This window comes from Oncorhynchus masou, chromosome 18, assembly GCF_036934945.1.
Source record: "Oncorhynchus masou masou isolate Uvic2021 chromosome 18, UVic_Omas_1.1, whole genome shotgun sequence".
NCBI classification, from domain to species: domain Eukaryota; kingdom Metazoa; phylum Chordata; class Actinopteri; order Salmoniformes; family Salmonidae; genus Oncorhynchus; species Oncorhynchus masou.
In genome coordinates, this window is record NC_088229.1 from 58,660,274 (window position 1) to 58,682,909 (window position 22,636).

A 22,636-nucleotide genomic window follows, 5' to 3' on the forward strand; every position below is an offset into this window, starting at 1 on the left:
ATTTTAAAAGCACAGGAACCAGTTCATAACGTTCTTTTACGTTCCGGGCATTCTTTTCCACTCCCACAAAAAGCCCTTACTTTGTCATTCAGGAACTTATTCCAGTGTCTGCCTGCCTGACAGAAAATATTTGCCAGTGTGTGCCAGGGTTTCTGTTAGGAAAATGTGGTGCCAGGCAACATGATTGGGAAGATTTAAATTTATCGGAAAATTTGAGTCATTTACCGGACATTCAAATACATTAAGAGCTAACCTGGCACAGCCAGCACCATCAATAGATGAGGGATATTAGCCAAATTAACCACACTTACCTGTCCTTAAACAGCCTATAGCAAATTACAAAAACAATTTATTGTGTTTCGATGTGTAGCATATGCAAAACAATTTTTTGTTTTATTACATTTTTTCCTAAAACAATAATTGTCCCCCTCACAGTTCAGCTGTTAGAGATTTGAGCACAAAATGCATCAGGGCATTGCATGCATAGGCCTATATGCTTAGACGTCCACTGTATGATATTAATATTACAAAATACATATGTAAAGTAAGAGAAGCTTAGGCCTAGGTCCAGATAGAGAATTTGTTTTTATTTATAATTTGTTTTATTTCATGTTTATTTAACTAGGCAAGTCAATTAAGATCAAATTCTTATTTACAATGACTGCCTACCAAGAGGCAAAAGGGGACAGGGTCTGGGATAAAAAAGAAAAATGTAGGACAGAACAAACATCAAGACAAGAGACAGCATAAAGCTACATAAAGAGAGATCTAAGACAACAACACATGGCAGCAACACAACATGGCAGCAGCACAACATGGTAGCAGCACAAACATGGTACCAACATTGTTAGGCACAGACAAGAGCACAAAGGGCGAAAAGGTAGAGACAATACTACATCACATCAAACTGTTACAGACCTATATCCATCCTGCTCTGCCTTTCTAAAGTCTTCGAAAGCCAAGTGAGCAAACAGATCACCGACCATTTTGAATCCCACCGTACCTTCTCCGCTATGCAATCCTGTTTCCGAGCCGGTCACCGGTGCACCTCAGCCGATATCATAACCACCATAGATAAAAGACAGTACTGTGCAGCCGTCTTCGTCAACCTGGCCAAGGCTTCGACTCTGTCAATCATAATATTCTTATCGGCAGACTCAACAGCCTTGGTTTCTCAAATGACTGCCTCGCCTGGTTCACTAACTACTTCTCAGATAGAGTTCACTATGTCAAATCGGAGGGCCCACCCGCTCGACTAGCATCACTACTCTGGACGGTTCTGACTTAGAATATGTGGACAACTATAAATACCTAGGTGTCTGTCTAGACTGTAAACTCTCTTTCCAGACTCACATTAAGCATCTCCAATCCAAAATTAAATGTAGAATCGGCTTCCTATTTCACAACAAAGCCTTGTCACTCATGCTGCCAAACATACCCTCGTAAAACTGACTATTCTACCGATCCTAGACTTCGGCGATGTCATTTACAAAATAGCCTCCAACACTCTACTCAGCAAATTGGATGTAGTCTATCACAGTGCCATCCGTTTTGTCACCAAAGCCCCATATACTACCCACAACTGCGACCTGTATGGTCTCATTGGTTGGTCCTCGCTACATAATTGTCGCCAAACCCACTGGCTCCAGGTCATCTATAAGTCTTTGCTAGGTAAAGCTCCGCCTTACCTCAGCTCACTGGTCACCATAGCACCACTCACTCGTAGCACACGCTCCAGCAGGTATATTTCACTGGTTTTCCCCAAAGCCAACACCTCCTTTGGCCGCCTTTCCTTCCAGTTCTCTGCTGCCAATGACTGGAACAAATTGCAAACTTCACTGAAGCTGGAGACTTATATCTCCCTCACTAACTTTAAGCATCAGCTGTCAGAGCAGCTTACCGATCACTGAAGCTGTACACAGCCCATCTGTAAATAGCCCATCCAACCAACTACCTACCTCATTCCGATATTTGTTTTTGTTTTTCTGCTCTTTTCCACACCAGTATTTCTACTTGCACATCATCATCTGCACATCTATCACTCCAATGTTAATTGCTAAATTGTAATTACTTCGCCACTATTGGCCTATTTATTGCCTTACCTCCTTACTTCCTTTGCACACACTGTATACATATTTTTCTATTGTGTTATTGACTGTATGTTTGTTTATCCCATGTGTAACTCTGTGTTGTTGTTTTTGTCGCACTGCTTTGCTTTATCTTGGCCAGGTCGCAGTTGTAAATGAGAACTTGTTCTCAACTGGCCTACCTGGTGAAATAAAATTAAATTTAAAAAATCATGGAAAGCTGCCACAAGTGTCAGTAGGAGTGTCCATGATTGAGTCTTTGAATGTAGCAATGGAGATAAAACTTTCCAATTTGAGATTTTTTTGCAGCTCGTTCCAGTCGCTAGCGGCAGCGAACTGAAAAGAGTAGCGACCCAGGGATGTGTGTGTGTGTGTGTGTGTGTGCTTCGGGGACCTTTAACAGAATCTGATTGACAGAATGAGTGCTGTCTGTGGCAGAGTACGTGAGTGGAGCTGGAGCGGAGCTGGAGCGGAGCGTGCCCAATTTGACTGGAGCGTGGAGGGTGATTCCCAAAGGCTGGAGCGTTGGCCTTCTCACCCTCTCCAATTTCGCTCCAGTAGCGCTCACTTCACGAGCTCAGGGCATGCCCGGCCCAGGATGTGTTTGTAGTCTACTTGTGTGCTGCTGTAGCCCAATGCTTTAGCTACTGGCATGGAGTTTGCTAAATATTTTCAGAAAGAAACTGATAGAACACACAGGTGTGAAATCAAGGTGACTTAAAAAGATGAGGACCAAGAGCAAGAGAGGGAGTGTGGTGATGTAGCGTCCGCAACAAATAATTCATTGCAGAATCTGAAAATACACGTACCCCGAAAGCATGATGATGTACTTACTACGTGCACATGCTAAAATAAAGGAACAAGGTGGGTAGATAACTAAGTGTCATTGTAGCAAAGTATTTATCAACAAAAAATATGATCTCTTAAACGATTTGTTAATTCTTGTTCTGTTATCTATACAATAGGTCATATTTGATTTTGGACCAAACAGCCTATCATGTTCCCATGTTCTAGGAGCTATTTTGCCTAAAAACCTTGAGGCTTACCTATATAAAAAAAATAACTGCATCTCTGCCCAGCCTGGCAAGAGTGGCCAAAATGGTGTTTAGCATCCCCAGTGGCTCTGCAAGTGAGGAGAGGATATTCTCCGCTGCTGTTCGGCTCTCCAGGCACCATGGCATGAGCCTGAAGCCACAGATTGGTCAAACTTGTTTTTCTATAAAGTGAATTCAAAGGCACTAATAAGTCATTTTTAGTTTAATTTGTATTTATTTATAAGTAAGTCACAGCCTATATGTGTAATTCATAGACTAATGATTGAATACAACAAAATGTTTAAATGCTGAGCACTTTATGGCCATACAGCCTATTGTGTCACACTCGCAAATGCTTCACAATGTATTTCTTTGTAGGCTATAGACTTGAAGTAATATAAACTAAATAATACCTTTTTGTTCCTTCTTAGGTTCCCTGTTTGACTCCTGGGTTTATATGCTGTTTAATATGACATGTAAGCGAATTAAAATGATCCGCGCTTCTTACATTCACCTTTTCATGTTTATTTATATTTTTCAATACTTTTCATTCAAATCCATATGGATTGGTTTCAATACTTCAAAACCAAACGGTAGGTCCAGGTAGTCAAAAAAAATAGATGGGTGTTGGTTAAATTGTGATTTTAACAAATAGAGTGAATTTGCGGCAATTTAAAAAAATATAAATATAATAATAAAAATTTAAAAAATAGAATGCTGAGTGGTTTTTAGCGGAGTAGTTGGAAAGGGAGCAGTTGCCAAGCATGGAACGATGAGCGGGATTTCCAGCTCAACTCACATGCTCTGGTCTGTGGAGGACGAGGATTGCAGTAGGCGGCATGCTAAGGCACCGACATGCATTTATTTTTGTCAGATGGGTACGACGTCTGAATATATATTTTTAAAGATGAGCATTATATTGTTAGATTATAGGAGCAACTCTGGTAGGCCTTAAAACATTCTTCCTCACCTCAAGTTCAAATGTAGTAGTTGGAGCGCCGGTGCAGTAGCTAAAGTACAATAATAGCCACACCACACCCAACCTTCACAAAAGTTTTACAACTTTTATTAGGGTAATATCAAAAGTAAGTCGAGCCATTGTTTATAGGTAAAATATGAGCAGGCTATTATATTACAGCAAACACAGCATTATAGTTAGAACTTAATTTGCATATTTAATGAACTGGTTTCAATTAATATTTAGGTTTACAATAATAATGATATGCAAAAATAATAATGATAAACAAATTATTATCAATACTAAAATAAATAAATGTTACTTCCGAAATTGCATCCTACCGGATTTGCACAGTAGCCTGCATTAGGCCACGCCAACGTTCTCTTCACATTCCTCTTGTAGGTTTTTCACTGTAGTTATACCCTTTTCCTCTAAATTTGGTTTTACTTCAATGAAAAAGACCTCCATTTTGGCAATCAACAGTAGCCTAGGCCAAGGCTCCTCTATTATTTCTCTATTCTCTTTCTGTCTGCATTGTTGGCAAGGGCCCGTAAGTAAGTATTTTCACTGTTAGTCCACATCTGTTGTTTACGAAGCATGTGACAAACAACATTTGATTTGTTACAGGAAGTAAGTGGAGCAATACAAATCTGAAAAGTGTGAGAACACAAGCATCAAGGGACAGCTGATTGCAGATGCTGCTGAATCTGTGGCAATTTTAGCTGAACGTGAAAAGAAAACGTATTCCTTTTCTTGCATGGTTCTAAGCCTGTATGCCTAGATTTTACGATGGTTTGTTTGCCAAAGAACCCCTTTTTATTTAGCCTTCTCAGCACTATAGCAGTTAGCCCAATGGCATAATGACCCATTGTTCTAACCTGTAGACCTATAGCTAGCTATCACCTGTCCTGTGGGGGGAATGGTGAGGGACCAATTTTTACTGCTTCCTAACACCCTTGATTGGGGTATGGAGAGAGGGGCTATAAAAATAGTTTGACACCCTCAAGGTTCAGGCCGCAATCTCCTCCCCCATCACTCATAAAGCTCTTTGAATTCCTTCAAACCACCCCTTCTTCCACTCTCTCTCTCCTTTCTCTCCACATCCCCCCCATTCAATCTCTCCTCCATTTCACTCCCTAATCAGGGACTTTCTCCCAACCAATTGTGCAAATTTGCGTTTTGTGTAACTTATTTTTTAACTGTACATAATGTTGCTGCTACCGTCTCTTATGACCGAAAATAACTTCTGGAAGACACTCTTTCCTTTTAAGAGTCTAATGATAAGGATATCCTGCTTTCACTGGAACAGGCCCAGCTCCACGCCTTTTGCGTGAAGAAAAGATGCCGATTGGGGATCATTCTGAGAAGCCGGGGGCGAGTGAGTAAACTCCCAATGTCTTCCGTTCTCCTTGCTAACATGCAATCGTTAGAAAATAAAATTGATGACGTAGTATTAAGATTATCCTACCAACAGGACATTAAAAACTGTAACATCTTATGTTTCACCGAGACGTGGCTGATCGAAGAAACAGGCAATATAGAGCTGGCGGGATTTTCCATGCACCTGCAGAACAGAGACGCTACCTCTGGTAAGACAAAGGCTGGGGGTATGTGTCTTTTTGTCAATAACAGCTGGTGCGCAATGTCTAATATTAAAGACGTCTTGAGGTATTGCTCACCTGAGGTAGAGTACCTTATGATAAGCTGTCGACCACATTATCTACCAAGAGAGTTCTCATCTGTATTATTCGTAGCCGTTTATTTACCACCACAAAGCGAAGCTGGCACTAAAACCGCTCTCAACCAACTCTATAAGGCCATAAGCGAAGAAGAAAAGGCACACTCAGAAGCGGCCTAGAGCCGAGGACTTTAATGCAGGCAAACTTAAATCAGTGTTACCACATTTTTACGAGAATGTCACTTGTGCAACCAGGGGGGAAAAATCCTAGACTACCTTTACTCCACACACAGAGATGCATCAAAGCTCTCCCCTGCCCTCCATTTGGCAAATCTGACCACAATTCTATCCTCCTGATTCCTGCTTACAAGCAAAAGTAAAGCAGGAAGTAACAGTGACTCACTCAATACGGAAGTGGTCGGATGACACGGATGCTACACTACCGGACTGTTTTGCTAGCACAGACTGGAATATGTTCTGGGATTCAGCCAATGGCATTGAGGAAAACACCATCTCAGTCATCGGCTTCATCAATAAGTGCATCAATAACGTCATCCCCACAGTAACTGTACGTACATATCCCAACCAGAAGCCATGGATTACAGGCAGCATCCGCATCGAGTTAAAGGCTAGAGCTTCCGCTTTCAAGGAGCGGAAGACTAATCCGAACACTTAGAAGAAATCCCGCTATGCCCTCAGACGAACCATCAAACAAGCAAAGCGTCAATACAGGATTAAGATCGAATCCTACTATACCGGCTCTGACACCCTTCGGATGTGGCAGGGGCTTGAAAACTATTACGGACTGCAAAGGGAAACCCAGACGCAAGCTGCCCAGTGACACGAGCCGAGTAGACGAGCTAAATGCCTTTTATGCTCGCTTCGAGGCAAGCAACACTAAAGCATGCACGAGAGCACCAGCTGTTCTGCATGACTGTGTGATAATGCTCTCGGTAGCCGATGTGAACAAAACCTTTAAACAGATCAACATTCACAAAGCAGCTGGGCCAGATGGATTTTCAGGACGTGTACTCAGAACATGCGCGGACCAACTGTCAAGTGTCTTCACTGATATTTTCAACCTCTCCCTGACCGAGTGTGTAAAACCTACATGTTTCAAGCAGACCACCATAGTCCCTGTGCCCAAGGAAGCGAAGGTAACCTGTTTAAATGATTACCGCCCCGTGGCACTCAAGTCGGTAGCCATGAAGTGCTTTGAAAGGCTGGTAATTGCTCACATCAACAGCATCCTCCCAGACACCCTAGACCCACTCCAATTCGCATACCGCCCCAACAGATGAACAGATGATGCAATTTTAATCGCACTCCATACTTCCCTTTCTCACCTGGACAAAAGGTACACCTATATGAGAATGCTGTTATTCGACTAGAGCTCAGCGTTCAACACCATAGTGCCCACGAAGCTCATCACTAAGTTAAGGACTCTGGGACTAAACACCTCCCTCTGCAACTGGATCCTGGACTTCCTGACCGCCCCCCGCCAAGTGGTAAGAGTAGGCAACAACACGTCTGCCAAGCTGATCCTTGACACTGGGGCCCCTCAGGGGTGTGTACTTAGTCCCCTCCTGTATTCCCTGTTCACCCATGACTGCGTGGCCAAACACGACTCCAACACCATCATTAAGTTTGCTAATGACACAACAGTGGGAGGCCTGATCACCGACAACGATGAGACGGCCTATGGGGAGGAGGTCAGAGAACTGGCAGTGTGGTGCCAGGACAACAACCTCTCCCTCTGTGTGCGCAAGACAAAGAAGCTGATCATGGACTACAGGAAAAGGCGGGCCGAACAGGCCCCCATTAATATCGACGGGGCTGTAGTGGAGCGGGTTGAGAGTTTCAAGTTCCTTGGTGTCCACATCACCAACAAACTATCATGGTCCAAACATACCAAGACAGTTGTGAAGAGGGCACGACAAAATCGTTTCCACCTCAGGACACTGAAAAGATTTGGCATGTGCCCCCAGATCCTCAAAAGCTTCTACAGCTGCACCATCAAGAGCATCCTGACCGGTTGCATCACCGCTTGGTATGGCAACTGCTCAGCATCTGACCGTAAGGCGCTACATAGGGTCGTGCGGGCCTGTTTGTTTGTTACCTATGAATAGTCCCTTCCCCCCCACCTACTTGTACAGATTACCTCAACTAGCCTGTACCCCTGCCCACTGACTCGGTACCTGTGCACCCTGTATATAGCCTTGTTATTGTTATGCTTATTGTGTAACTTTTTATTATTACGTTTTATTTTAGCCTACTTGGTAAGTATTTTCTTCTTCTTTAACTGCACTGTTGGTTAAGGGCTTGTAGGTAAGCATTTCACGGTAAAGTCTACACTTGTTGTATTCGGCACATTTGGCAAATAAAGTTTGATTTGATTTGACATCATATCCCTCTATTATTTTGTATGTACATAACAGTGCTATTTCAGCCAAGCAATAGTGCCTGAATGGTGATTTAAACAAGGCCTTTCCATCAGTGGGATGTTGAGGCTTTAAAGGGATAGTTCAGGATTTTGGCAATGAAGCCCGTTATCTAATTCCCCAGAGTCAGAAGAACTTGTGGATACCATTTTTATGTATTTGCGTCCAGTAAAAAGGAAGTCAGAGATAGTTTCGCAAGCCAATGCTAACTGGCGTTAGCGCAATGACTGGAAGTCTACAGGAACATGCTAGCTGTTCCCATAGACTTCCACTCATTGCACTAATGCTAGTTAGCAACTTCCTTCCACCTGACTCTGGGGAAGTAGATAAAGGGCGTCATTGCCAAAATCCCGAACTACCCCTTTAAATAACCATGCTTTGAAGCCTGTGCCTTGCAGCAGAGTAGTACACACACACAGGTCCAATCTCTCTGAAGCCTGAGTGGCTTTCCGTATTCTCAGGAGTGTGGAACTTTTGAAGCCGCTCTCTCTGTCTCCAGCATATTTGAACGGGCTGGTTAGGTGGCACCAGCTCCTCCTTCTCCTAGGCTTTGCCTTCACACACGGCTGCTATGTTGTGCCAGAAGCCAGTGACCACATTCACTTAACCTCTAATTAAGCTTGGCTCCTTTGGCTCAATGTTACTTTTGACAATGCCTACTCTCTTACCTATTAATGTCAAAACAAGCCACCAAGGGTTGGGTAGGTTACTTTCTAAATGTAATCCGTTAGTTACTAGTTAGCTACCTGTCCAAAATAGTGATCAGTAATTTAACTTTCGGATTACCAAACTCTATCACGTAATCAGATTACTTTCAGTTACTTCTGGATTACTTTCCTCTTAAGAGACATTAGAAGATGACCTAAAGGATCCATCAAACGCATTTGGTGTGTCATCATATGGTTTTTATTTTATGTATTTATTTTTTTATTTTTTTTTTAAAAAAATGTAAACTTTATTTAACTAGTGGTCTCTGACTTGTTATCAGACTCGCTCAAGTGGGGAGGTGCTGAGGGACATTTTTGTCAATAAGTATTTTTCTCTGCTCATGCAGGAGTTATAAATTAGTGAATTAATTATTTTTTAATTGTGGTTTTTCAGGGGGTGCTGCAGCACCTCTACTTCCTGCAGCTATGCAGATATGACTGGGCACTGCATGGCAGCATGCCAGCAACCTCATTCTCCCAGCTAACGCTGATATAATACCCCTGTGCAGAAAGGGCAAAGCACCTCCCCCCTTCTCTCTCTCTCTGTTTTTCTTTCTCTATTCCCCTTGATCTTTTACTATTCTCTACCTCCCTCTCTTATCTATCCCTCTATCTCTCTCTTTCATTCTCAATTCAATTCAAGTGGCTTTATTGGCATGGGAAACATATGTTAACATTGCCAAAGAAAGTGAAGTAGATCAAATACAAAAGTGAAATGAACATTAAGAATAATAAGACTTTCTCTAAGCCTGGAAAACAGCTCTCCTGGCACATGCGTATATTCAGAATTTTTAAATTTTACCTTTATTTAACCAGGCAAGAACAAATTTCAATGACGGCCTAGGAACAGTGGGTTAACTGCCTGTTCAGGGGCAGAATGACAGATTTGTACCTTGTCAGCTCGGGGATTCGAACTTGCAACCTTTCGATTACTAATCCAACGCTCTAACCACTAGGCTACCCTGCCGCCCCTAATGAATGATTAGTCATGTTAAGGAATTCTACAAGTCACTCTATTTGGCATTGACTTCTGCTTCTTTTCAAGTCCCTGCAATGTGACTTTTGTCTTTGAAGTCCTAAAATGGAGCTTAGTCTCTCCAGCTTTCCCATGCCTCCTCTCTGTTATAAGCAATGATCAACAATTCATTATCTCCCACTCTGGCTGTGCCATCACAACGTAGGGGTCAAATTAATACTGCCCAAGCTGAGAAGACAAACAGGCAGAGAAAATGAGCATTTTCTGACACCATTACTCATTGTGGCTCATCCTGTGAAGGAATTTCCCTTGTGGTATCTGACCAGAGCTGGCTCTCTGCTGAGTTGTTATCAGTCAAAGTAAACAGTCTGGTCCCTGCATTAAATAAGTGTCACAGTCAAATGCTAGCAGTCCACCCCTGCTGTGGACAATGCCAATAATTCCTCTAACACCTTTTCACTCAGTCCTAGTCATGGCCCTGTGGTTCAGATTTGAACCAGAGGCTGGGATGTACCAATATTGAGCACCTGATGGGGTGATGAGGCACTGGCTAAACCCTGCCAGCACTGTGGTATGCAGAGGTATCAGACCTGAAACATCATGTATTAGTCAATTGGTCATCATAGTTTTGGAGTTATAGTGTTGGCATTGCGCATGGTGATCTTAGGCTTGTGTGCAGCTGCAAGGCCATGGAAACCCATTTCATGAAGCTTTCATGTGCTGACATTGCTTCCAGAGGCAGTTTGGAACTTAGTAGTGAGTGTTGCAACCGAGGACAGACGATTTTTACGCGCTTCAACACTCTGCGGTCCCCTTCTGTATGCTTGTGAGGCCTACCACTTTGCGGCTGAGCTGTTGTTGCTCCTAGATGTTTCCACTTCACAATAACAGCACTTACAGCAACTCTAGCAGGGCAAAAAAATTGAATGAACTGACTTGTTGGAAAGGTGGCATCCTATGATGGCGACACGTTGAAAGTCAGTCAGCTCTTCAGTATGAACCATTCTACTGCCAATGTTTGTCTATGGAGATTGTATGGAAGTGTGCTCGATTTTATACACCTGTCAGCAACAGGTGTGGCTGAAATAGCCAAATCTTCTAATTTGAATTAGTGTCCAGCTACTTATGGTTGGATTTTATTGTGGTGGGAAAAAGTGGCATTTCTTGGTTAAAGGGCCTGGTTGACTTCTGGTTTCTGCTCTGAGTCTATTTTTGTTGGTTCAGTAAGAGCAGCACTTGAGGAAAGTTGATTGTGTAATAGCAAGTGTACAAGGTGGGAAACATTGAAATATGTCAGATAAGAAACGCAGAGGCGAATCCGAGTCAGTGTGTGGATTATTTGGGGGGTGAGGCTGCTTTCTTCCGTGGGTTCAAGAAAGGTTCAGCTGCATAGTATTAGGCAAATTAGCGAGACAGGGAACGAGGGAGAAAAATCGTAGGGTAGTGAAGGATGAGAGCACGGAGAAAGGGGTCAAATTAGTTCGAAGGAGGAGCCCAAATGACGAGTGACGGTAGACATAATTTCTAGGAAAAGAGGTAGCCTACAGGCTCATAGAAAACTCAATTATGTTCATATACTCTCTGAAAAGACGTGCCAAGAGAGAGGAGTTTACGTAATTTAATTGTGTCGTTCAAAACGTTACTTTTTAAAGTCCCACCCACTTTTACATTAGAGCGAGGCAAGGCGCCAGCGGGCTTGTGTGCTTGCTTCCATGACCCACGTCCCGCTCGGTTTGAGTGGTGCCTGTGAAGGGTTAAATGTGGGAGGAGCCACCACTGAAAAGGGAGCGAGAAAAAAAGAAGCGATTGAAGGTGGAGCCAAAGCCCAGCTGCTATTTCTTGTCACATTCTGCAGAACATGATAGCCACACAATTTGTGTGGGAACGAATTCGGGTCCTCTCTAAATAAAAACAAGAAGAACAGATTGTGTTTTGCGAATCGGGAGATTTTAAAAACAAGAAGGGCAAGATATCTAACAAATCAAGTCGTGGTGCATTGGTGGTGTTGCGCGGTGGACAACATAAGTAGATAGGCAGACAGACAGCAGGCTGATTGTCCCGTTTGAGCTCTTGCCTTGGGCAGACAATCTTCCTTACCCCAGAGGACGAGTTGGAACTAAATACGGAATTCCATTCGGATTTATCTGCAACTGCTCGCTTTTGTCTATTCTGGTGTGTTTGCAGTGTTATTGAAATGGACTGGGACCCCTTTGCGTGATTTCAGGTATTCTTGTCATTTGTAGGGTCGCCTATATTGGTTTGGATCTTGTTTATTATTTGAGCAAGGCCATTGAACTGATATGTCTGGCTGAAGTTATTAAGCTTTTTCGATCAAACAAATAATTTGGCGAATTCCAAACCTCAAGTTTGACATCATGTTGACCATTCTTTTGAACGATGTGTTCAAATTGAGTGTAGGTGAATATTCCATACATTTATTATAGGTTTGCATCGGATTGACTCTACCAACTAGTGGATCCGATACCTCAAGTGTGTCTATGAACGGATGTATTCCCTTTCTTAATCCATTGCCGTTTTGACCAATTTGCAGCCTTTCTACTACCTCTGCTGGTAGCAAACTGAAAACCACAAGGCTGCTGCTCCTATTTTCTTGTGCCCAAGTCATTGAGCGCAGCAGTCATTATTCCTCTCATCTGACAATAATCCTCACGCTTTCTCTCTACATATGATGTATGAGAGTGTGGACGTCGTGGGACTGAATCCCAGCCCGAACCCGTTTTTAATGATGGATTACTACAACCAGAGCAGAGGATGTTTGATCCCGGAGAAAGGACTTGTGCCTGGAGTTCCCCATCCCTACAGCTCGTCCATCAGAAACCAACACTGGAACGGCTCAAATCACTGTAGGTGGCATTTTCACTGCCTCGTTAACTTAATTTCACTAATCGGCGAAGTTTAACGCGAAGCCCTTTGCGCGAACTACGCCAATGTTTTTCTATATAGCTGTATATGATTTGTTTTATTAAGTGTAGAATTATGCTTATTAAATTCGTTCTCATCAAGTTAGTAAACAGTCATGTATATCCCATGTAGCTTATAACATGGTTATTACTGTACTATTTACCTCTTAACACGGCATGGTAGTTTACGCATTTTTGTTATTCCGGTCTTCTATAACCCACGTTTAAGTATGATTTGAAATCGTCGACAAGGATGTCTGTCAGTCGCGTAATAGCCTATGATGCAGGCAATGTTATCCAAGCTATTGCTTTTTGATTAATATCCACGAGGTTTTATCCAGGCATGCCAAATGTAATCAGATCAAACTTCCCTGCTGTCATTAACCTTCGCTGGTGCAATAATCTATTCTAGAGCCATTGCTGTAGATACGTAGCCTTTTATATACACGTCTTCAAAATTATTAAATGCTTTTCCATTGAGGGCACAATAATAATAATAATAATAATAATAATAATAAAGATTAATTTGAAAGCGTAGACCTATATTGTCATCGGATTTACCGATAGTTATGTAGCAAAATGATGCAGATCTGTAATCATTATATAGTTATTGATACTGTGTAAATATCTCAATGCACCGATAAAAAAATGCCTACAATATTGCTGTTGTGGAGTTTGTACTTTTGCAATGACATTTGGAAGAACTTTAGTTGTTTTCCTGTCAGATGCTGCTCTGACCCTCATGTCTATGGAGTAGGATCATATGTTAAATGGGGGGGGCGGGCATGAGGATAGTGGTATACTGCTGAACATCTAGCACCCTCAAACTAAACTCTGGACTTCGATGCCAGTTCCACTGCATTTTGTCGTTGTTCCCCTCTAATCAGGGACCGATTTAGACCTGGGACACCAGGTGTGTGCAATGAATTATCAGGTAGAACAGAAAACCGGCAGGCTCCGGATCTCCCTGAGGTAAGATTTGAGTACCCCTGATCTAGCATATATCGTGATTTGAGTCCAAGTCCATTTAAAAAAATGTTATCAGATAGAAGTTATTATTTCCTCTTGAAACACAGTAGTTTACACACGGAGGGAAATTCTGCACTTGCAGAATCGGCATCTGTAGCAATTGAGATGATTTTATTGTGGCAACAAAGTATCATTTGAAGGGTCAGTTCATTCTGTACCTCCGCAGGGGTAACCCGCTGTGCCACTCAGTCACAAAGCACACTGGGACTTTATAGTAGAAGTGTTCTGCTTGTTGATTACAGCTGAGTGACCATAACAGCCAGGCGCTCTCGTATCCTGAGACAGGATCAATTCCTCACTAAATCTTGGCTATATAAATGTACAAGAGAAGTAGATGAAAAAATGTGTGTTTCTCATCAGGGTATTGAAAAATGTGCCTTGGCCCCAGTTTGTAAGTTAATATCCGCCCTGCTTGACCTGATTCTGTGTTTACTTAAGTCATGAGGTTTGGACAGAGATAAGGACTGGACATTGAGAAACACATCGACAACAACACCAATCACAGACAGAAACTGCTCCCATGCTGCTGGTTTTGATTAGGAGGTCATATCTAGGGTTAAAGCAATACAGCTCCTCTGAACACAACACAGACCCCACCAGCCCTCGTTGAGCTGCGGTCTCCAGCCCGTACGCTATTATCTTATTGGCCCAGTGAACGGCTCTAGTGGCGACATTGATTTAAACCATATGAGCTAATATGCAGGAGGCTAGCAGAGGGTGGGACCAGGAAAAGACCTCTGAACCCAAGCTCTGGTTCACATTGTTGTGCTAAACCAAAGAGGGCTGGGATGGTCAAACAACGTCTGGTGCGCCACTCTTTTTATTTACCTGTTTTTATCCCACTCTTTTGAAATGGAACTTCATATGCAGGGAATCGTATGCCGTGTAATCTACTGCACATGGGTTAGGAAATAGATGATACACTTTTACCTTAGCAGTGTGGTTCATTTTAGAGGGCCGGTCTCAAAGCAATATAATGGCTTTTTCTTGGCAGGCCTCTTCCACAGCAATTAGGCTATTCATCAGGTGACCCTTCAAATATTCTCTCAACTCTGAGTACATTCAGTGACATCTCCACCGGAGTAAAACTTGTCTCAAACTGCCTCTAAGGGCTCAGACACACCGGTAGCGTTTGCCGGGAGAGAGTACTTAGCATCTCCGAACAGAGTGCCGGTTGTAATTTGTAAACCTGATGTCGGAAGTCAGACGTACACCAGCGGGTGGTCCCTAAATGGCAGATTAACATTCGGTGCAGTGTGTGTGGTCCAAGACTCAACATTATCAGCTACTACTACTTACAGTATTATATATTTACAGAATATTTCATTTCTGCCCCAAGCGAACTGTTATCTCTATCCAGCCACGTCAGCGATGTTGTGTTCATCATAAGGAACAGCAACACCAGTAGGAATCTGATTTGTTATTGTGCTGAAGAACAATGCCCAGTATCAGCGAAGTCGATTGAATGCGCTTGGATCCATTCCTTTCAGAGGGCTGCTCCTGTCAGAATCCTTACAGCAATTGCAGGCTCATGCATGAAGGAATGTGCATGTCTTTTTTCACATGACTGTCACACACACTGCACGGGGGGGGGGCTCCAGTCACAGTGGCTTGGACCCCCTCTCTCAGGCCTATTGCTTTTTCCCAGGCTGTCGTATGGCCTGTAGGGTGTGTGCCGACAGCAGCCCAAGGAGCCAAGCTTTTACTTTTTCTCAAGGCAGAGCTGCCAAGTAGTGGCCTATTGGCTCTAATCGCCTGTATTGGAGGGGGTTTGTTAACTGCTCGCCTAATCTGAATCATGTGGTATTTAAGTGCGGAAGTCCTTTCAGTAGAGTGAACCCCCCCCCCACACACACACACACACACACAAAAAACAGATGCTATTTTTGTTTTCCAAAAGCAGGAGCAATTTTGGCAGGGCGAGTGAGGGGTGCAAGAGTTTGAGGGGAAGAGTTCCAGTTTGCTGGTGAAGTGGAAACCCATGCGGTTTCTCCAAGGGTTGAAGTCTTGGAAGCGCCAGACAGCGTAGTTAGACCGCCTGGTAGTTGTTGGTGCTGTTGTTTTACAGTACGTGGAAACTGCGGCTGATGTGTTTGGATGCAGCTCTCGCCAAACGGTTGCGGTGTTGTTGGCTTTGCGAATGCACTACAGATATTGTTTTTTTCCTCCCAGACGTACAAATTGCATCTGGCAGTGTGCACCAGGGACTTGGAACCGTCCATAAACAACTTAACATTAAAAAAATCGTCTGTTCCACTAAACCCCAAATTGGCACGGCCAAAAAGCTGGAGTTTTGTGACAATGCGATGTAGAGATGCTGAGCATAACAACTGGGAAAAATTGTCATCCTACCAGACTTGTTCTCGCATGATCTATAGTGAGGTCTGAAATTGACACCCCTCATAAAGATGTACAATAAGGACTGTTTAAAATAAATAATTCAAAATACTGAGGTGTATTGTATGCTTTAACACGAATACAATTGCTCAGAGAAAGATTTTGTTTACAAGTAATCTTTTTTTTTTCTCCAAAAAGGTAGGGATCAAAATTGACACCCCTAAAGATCCTTATAAACAAAGTCGTCAAAGTTTAGTATTCGGTCCCATATTCCTAGCACGCAATAGCTACACCACTGTGATTTATTATTTGAACCTGCTGGTTATCTATGAACGTTGAAACATCTTGAAGAACAATCTGGCCTTAATGGCCATGCACTCTTATAATCTAACCCTAACCCCACTGTTTATAGATACGTTTACAGATAATCACTGGTCATGCGCTTAAGTTTTTAGGTGTTCTTTCAATAGAACACCGCAGGACTTGTTCTACCCTCCTGTTTTGAACCACAGCATTTGCCCTTTTTGTCAATGTCTTTTCTGCTTTCTCTTTCATGTCCAAACACCTTGATGACCTTTTAGTGCTTTTATGGACCGGATATTTTTCCCTTGAGGCTGTGTTGATGTGAACCTGATGGGACAGGCTAGATGGATGGACAGGCTTGCATTGGGCAAGGTCCCCTGTTTTAACAGGGTGAGCAGCAGACACAGTCTCACGTGCATCTGCCTGCTCCTGTCAGCCCTGCAGACCCAGTGATTTAGTGGCCCAGTCAGATGGCTGAAAGCATAGAGCGCCCTGTCCCACAGAACGACCTGCTTTGTCATCAAGGTATGTTTGTAATGGCGCAGGGTGAAAGGAGTTCAACGCCGTGCCTGGGAAAGGCCGTGGGGCAGCATTTCACAACCTGCCATCACTCGCCTCCCCAAATGGCACCCTGCCGTCAACCTTCAAAGCAGTCATCGCTTTAATGCAATGCATCATTTACCAAATACAGACGCCTCTCTGAACTGGGCGTTCGCCAGCCCAAGGTTACCAGTGGCAAGCTGGTCACGCAGCGCGCTCACGCGTTAATGTTTTTGAAATATGTGCCAAATGGGTGTGGTTCGTCACCTTGAGTATTTGCACTTGGCACCGAATCTGCTTCACGTACACAAACAACAGCGCTGACTTCAACAGTTCTCATTGATGTTGGCGGCACGTTGCAAAAATCTTTAGACGTCGAGCATGAGGGAAATTCAGCGTATTTGTGCGGAGACTGTTTGCCCTCACGCTTGGATCCACCAACTGGCCGTCGGCTTGTTTGCAGAGAGATTTAGTCTGGGGCATTGGTCAGAGTACTGTACGTGAGCTGGGTTTGATGCTAAATCCCCAAACGAGGGTGGGTTTACTCTGTAAAGCCCACTTTCATGAACAAAGCAAAGCGGACAGAAAGGATTCAGACAGTGTCATTGATTCATCGGAGCTTAAAGTAGACAAGCAATTGCAGACATAGTGACAACAGGCCGTAATCTCACTATCAATAATTACATTCTCTCTCATGTCCCACACACACACACAGACACACACACAGAGAGAGAGAACAGGAGATTGAAATGGCTTAGGCTAAGGGGGTTCCACTCTAAAATATTCATTGCCTCTTCATTTAAATCAATTCGGTGTATATGGAGGCAGTCAAGCGTCAGACTGTCAGAAATTGAGCCAGCCTTTTGTAATCACTTCTTTACTTATCTCTTCAGATGGTTTGTGCGCTGCTTGGCTGGCTACATAGCAAGAGCTCTTCTCAATGTTCTCTCTCTCTCTCAAAATAACTCTTCTCCACCATCTTCATGTCTCATCCACACCCACTCATACTAGAACATGCATAAATTCATTGAGGTATCGAACCAAGGACATTTATCAACCCAGACTTCCTCTACCATGCATTCTCATTCCCATTTTTTGGGGTATTGCATTCTTTAACATGCTGCCTGGGTGGTAAGCTAGAGCCTGGTATTATTGATCTTTTAAGGTCGGCTGTCCTCATTTGTTTCTTATTTTACACTATTCTTTTGTTCATTTGCTCTCATATAATGGGTTATTACAGGGAAAGTCAAATTATTTCATCAGAAACTTGTGCATAATTCTCACAGGGTTAAAAAAAAAACCCACAAACTCTTTCCCTCTGACCGAAAGCAAGATGGCCGTCTGCCCATCCCCTTGCCCTCTGGTCCTCCTCTGGAGAGTCAGCATGTTGCAACATCATCACACGGAGGGCCAGCCAACTGTGTACTTCTCAGGTTGTCTGTCTCCACACAATGGAATCCCCTCCTATTTGGAGAGCGGGACATCCGTACCAAACGCAGCAAAGGGCCCAGAAAATGGGCTGGAGGTTAGCGCGCTAAAAATACTGGCATCTTCCCTGCTTCTGTGAGAGAAAATAGCATACTGCGGCTGCCTGCTGCCACCACCACCAAAGTGAGTTTTAATCTCTCACCAAAATGGCCCCTCGAGGAGCTTATAATACTTTTACATTATGGAGTTAGTATACTGCTATTACATCCATTTTTAGAGAAATTGGAGGTCATATCATATAACCACAATCTGCTTTATTTCTTGTCATGAAAGTGTATCCGTCTCGTTTTCTGCACCAGGACATAGTTTTAATAACATAGCGGGCCTACCCATGCCTGAACACAAAAAGAAAGGAGACATTGAGTCTGTGGCCCAGATGATCTCATTGCGGTTACAGAAGCCGGGTCCTTATTTGCTCTGCCGTCACAATAGCGTTGTGTCTGTGTGTTTAAGGGTTCCTGGGCCGGGTAGCTCGTCTGAGGAAGATGAGCTGATCCTGTCCCTTGATTTATGTGCTGCTTCTGGTGGAGTAACTTAAAGGCCCAGTGCAGTCATAAATGTGATTTTCCTGTGTTTTATATACATTTCCACACTTAGGTTTGAATAATACTGTGATATTGTGAAATTTATGCTCTTTTAGTGAAGGAGCTGTTTTTAATGTCAACCTGTTTTGGTGGGATGGAGTTTTAGCTTTCAATTTTGACATCACCGTGAGGTAAATTGGTTAATAGACCAATAGCAAAGAGTTCCAAACCAATAACTGCTAATTTCCTGTTTCCCCCTCCCACTCAGACCAATCCTAAGACAGCCCTACAATATTCTTGCTTGAGAAATTGCCCTTTGCTAAGAATCTATTTGTTTCTTTTTGACCATTTTTAATTGAAAACAATCACTGTAAAGTACGTAATTGTTACCCTGAAATGATTTTAGGATCCCTCCAGATTGTCTTCACTCTATCCTCTCCATCCCGCTCCGCACAATCCGGCCCCAGCTGGAAAGGAACCCTGCATGTCTGGATCAAGTCAGCCTTTCTCTGGCCAGCGACTGACTTACTCGCTGTATCATTTGATATTCATTTGGCTCATCTGTCTCTTCTCACCCACTTTGTCTGACATTTGAGGGTTAAAGGCCCACCTGGGAACTCCTTTAACCAGCATCCAGAGATGTGGAGGTGGAAATGAAGTATGATCAACACCTTTTAAAAGATGGAGAATAAGAGACTCCCTTTTACCTCCCCGCCTCCCCCTCTTGAGAAGCATGCAAGGGAACGAGAGGCTCGACTTCAACGGATCGTTCACCGTCTAGCGTTGGGGATATTAGTGTGGCTCTCATTGTGCGAAGTGAGAGATGCCCTCTAGCTCGACAGCTCGGAACACGTGTGGTTGACGAGAGGTGAGAGACAGACGCTCATTATCCCTATCCTGTTTACTATGAATGGCGTTAGTGTGTAAAATAGGATCTATGCCCATCATTAGATAGTGTTTTGTCTCTAACCGTTGCACCTTAGGCAAATCAGAGAATAGGGCCTACTGTCTTACGAAGGACAGAGTTAGTGTTTCCCATGATAGTAATTGTGCAGATATCACGTCAGGTTAGCAGTAGACTAAAGCTCACTGCTTCATAGTCCACTTACTGCCTATTTGATATGAATACAGGCAACTACGGCTATTTCCCCACTGAAGACATTTCAGGCTACGTGCAGAGAAACAGCACCATGGTGATTTGAACCTACAGCTACCAATGTTTTGATGTTTCAGACAGACATCGTAGTCGCTTGGACGATCTGTTCCTCATTTAAGCCATCTTATTTAAACGACTGGCTGTTATCTAGGACCTGGGAGAAAATGGAAATGTGCATTTGTGCCGTCTGGTTGTGTTTGTAGTGGTTTTTTTTAGGAGGTCAGAGAAAAGGCATTTGTGTCAGTTTATCTCAAACAAACATCTCACTCTATAACAACACCATCTCCCAATGTCCCCATATCACCCAAGTGTTGCCCAATGATAGTCACACAATGTGCTGAAAGGAGGATGTCTGGCATTTACTGTAAAGTAGATCCATCCACAAATATTGCCTTTGCTGCTCACACACAGTGAGCAATGCTTGCGCACACACTTAAGACCAGAACTGATCTACTGTACAGCATACCACTGATCCTCTCAGTAGTTAGGGAAACAATCTTATTACTTCAGGAGTTTACTTTTCTCCTTTCTCTCCACCCAAGGATGTAACTAAACGGAGAAGGAAACGGACACTTGTTTGAACTGCAGCGACCGAGCCACCACACAGCGTAAACTAGTTCATCTCTTTATTGTAGTATAGTGGAGTCCCGCTGTGTCTCTGACTCCCTGCTGCCTCCACGGGCCACTGGCACACAGGCTGCTGTGCCCTCGTACCGTACGTGTGAAACCTTTGCACAGCCACGGTTGTTGCACAACAGCGCCGGATTTCTATGTCTGTGCTGTCAACACCCTGAGCGACGAGGTTTCACTCTGAGAAAAAGGGCTGCGGGAGCTGGCGTTTTGAAACCCTCTCATCCCTCTGGAGCAGTCGCGGGGGTTTGATGTCATTTTTGTGTGGGTTGAGAGATGAAAAGAGGGAGAGGGCGAGGCAGGAAGTGAGTGAGTGTGAGTGAGTGAGAGCTGAGGCTTTGCTAGGATGACTCATATTATTTGAATGCTCTCAGTTTCAACTGATGGGGGACTTGGCCTGGATCCAGTTAGATGTGAAACAGGCCGGTTGGAAAATGTAGTGTGGTACAGAATGGCCGATATCTTTGTCCTATTTAGCAGTGTTACTGTTGTTTGTTTTCACCTCACGTTGTCTGCTGTGACGTTTGGAGCCAAAGACTCACACAGTCTTAATGACCCAGCAGGTGCCGACTGCACGGTTGCCCAAATTCTCTCTCGTGCGCAGAGTGGTTCAGTAGTAATCCCCCCTGTGTGAATTATGGATTGGGTGTAATGCAGGGATTAGCACCCACAAACTTCCTGGTGCAGCTGTGCTGTAGTTGGTGCAAAGGTGACCAATCAGGTGCCTGCAGAAGGAGACTGAAGCTCTCTGGGCCACAGAAGAGAGGTTAGGATAAGACCAGCTTTAAAGCCCCCATTAGCTGTCCTCCGCTACTCTCCTCACCTTATATCCACGGCTGAAACGTGCAGAGGTAGACTGAGGTAAGGAATATAGTCTGTAAATATATATAATATATATATATATATTACACACACACACACACAGTGGGGCAAAAAGTATTTAGTCAGCCACCAATTGTGCAAGTTCTCCCACTTAAAAAGATGAGAGGCCTGTAATTTTCATTATAGGAACACTTCAAATATGACAGACAAAATGACAAAATTAGAAAAAAATCCAGAAAATCGCATTGTAGGATTTTTAATGAATTTATTTGCAGATTATGGTGGAAAATAAGTATTTGGTCACCTACAAACAAGCAAGATTTCTGGCTCTCACAGACCTGTAACTTCTTCTTTAAGAGGCTCCTCTGTCCTCCACTCGTTACCTGTATTAATGGAACCTGTTTGAACTTGTTATCAGTATAAAAGACACCTGTCCACAACCTCAAACAGTCACACTCCAAACTCCACTATGGCCAAGACCAAAGAGCTGTCAAAGGACACCAGAATCAAAATTGTAGACCTGCACCAGGCTGGGAGGACTGAATCTGCAATAGTTAAGCAGCTTGGTTTGAAGAAATCAACTGTGGGAGCAATTATTAGGAAATGGAAGACATACAAGACCACTGATAATCTCCCTCGATCTGGGGCTCCACGCAAGATCTCACCCCGTGGGGTCAAAATGATCACAAGAACGGTGAGCAAAAATCCCAGAACCACACGGGGGGACGTAGTGAATGACCTGCAGAGAGCTGGGACCAAGGTATCAAACCCTACCATCAGTAACACACTACGCCGCCAGGGACTCAAATCCTGCAATGCCAGACGTGTCCCCCTGCTTAAGCCAGTACATGTCCAGGCCCGTCTGAAGTTTGCTAGAGAGCATTTGGATGATCCAGAAGAAGATTGGGAGAATGTCATATGGTCAGATGAAACCAAAATATAACTTTTTGGTAAAAACTCAACTCGTCGTGTTTGGAGGACAAAGAATGCTGAGTTGCATCCAAA

At 43.5% G+C, this 22,636-nt stretch overlaps 1 protein-coding gene across 6 annotated transcripts in view; it reads left to right on the top strand.

Moving 5' to 3' along the window:
- raraa (retinoic acid receptor, alpha a) overlaps nucleotides 1–22,636 on the top strand; it is a 218,390-nt gene that overhangs the window by 146,340 nt on the left and 49,414 nt on the right. For 2 of the 6 annotated variants that reach the window (XM_064923931.1, XM_064923935.1), the window contains exon 1: nucleotides 11,729–12,745. The exons of the other annotated variants lie outside the window; for them this stretch is intronic. In XM_064923931.1, the coding sequence (XP_064780003.1) occupies nucleotides 12,568–12,745 (178 nt within the window). In that variant the 5' untranslated portion in view covers nucleotides 11,729–12,567. Of the gene's footprint in view, nucleotides 1–11,728; nucleotides 12,746–22,636 lie in introns of those variants that run through there. 6 annotated transcript variants of the gene reach the window in all.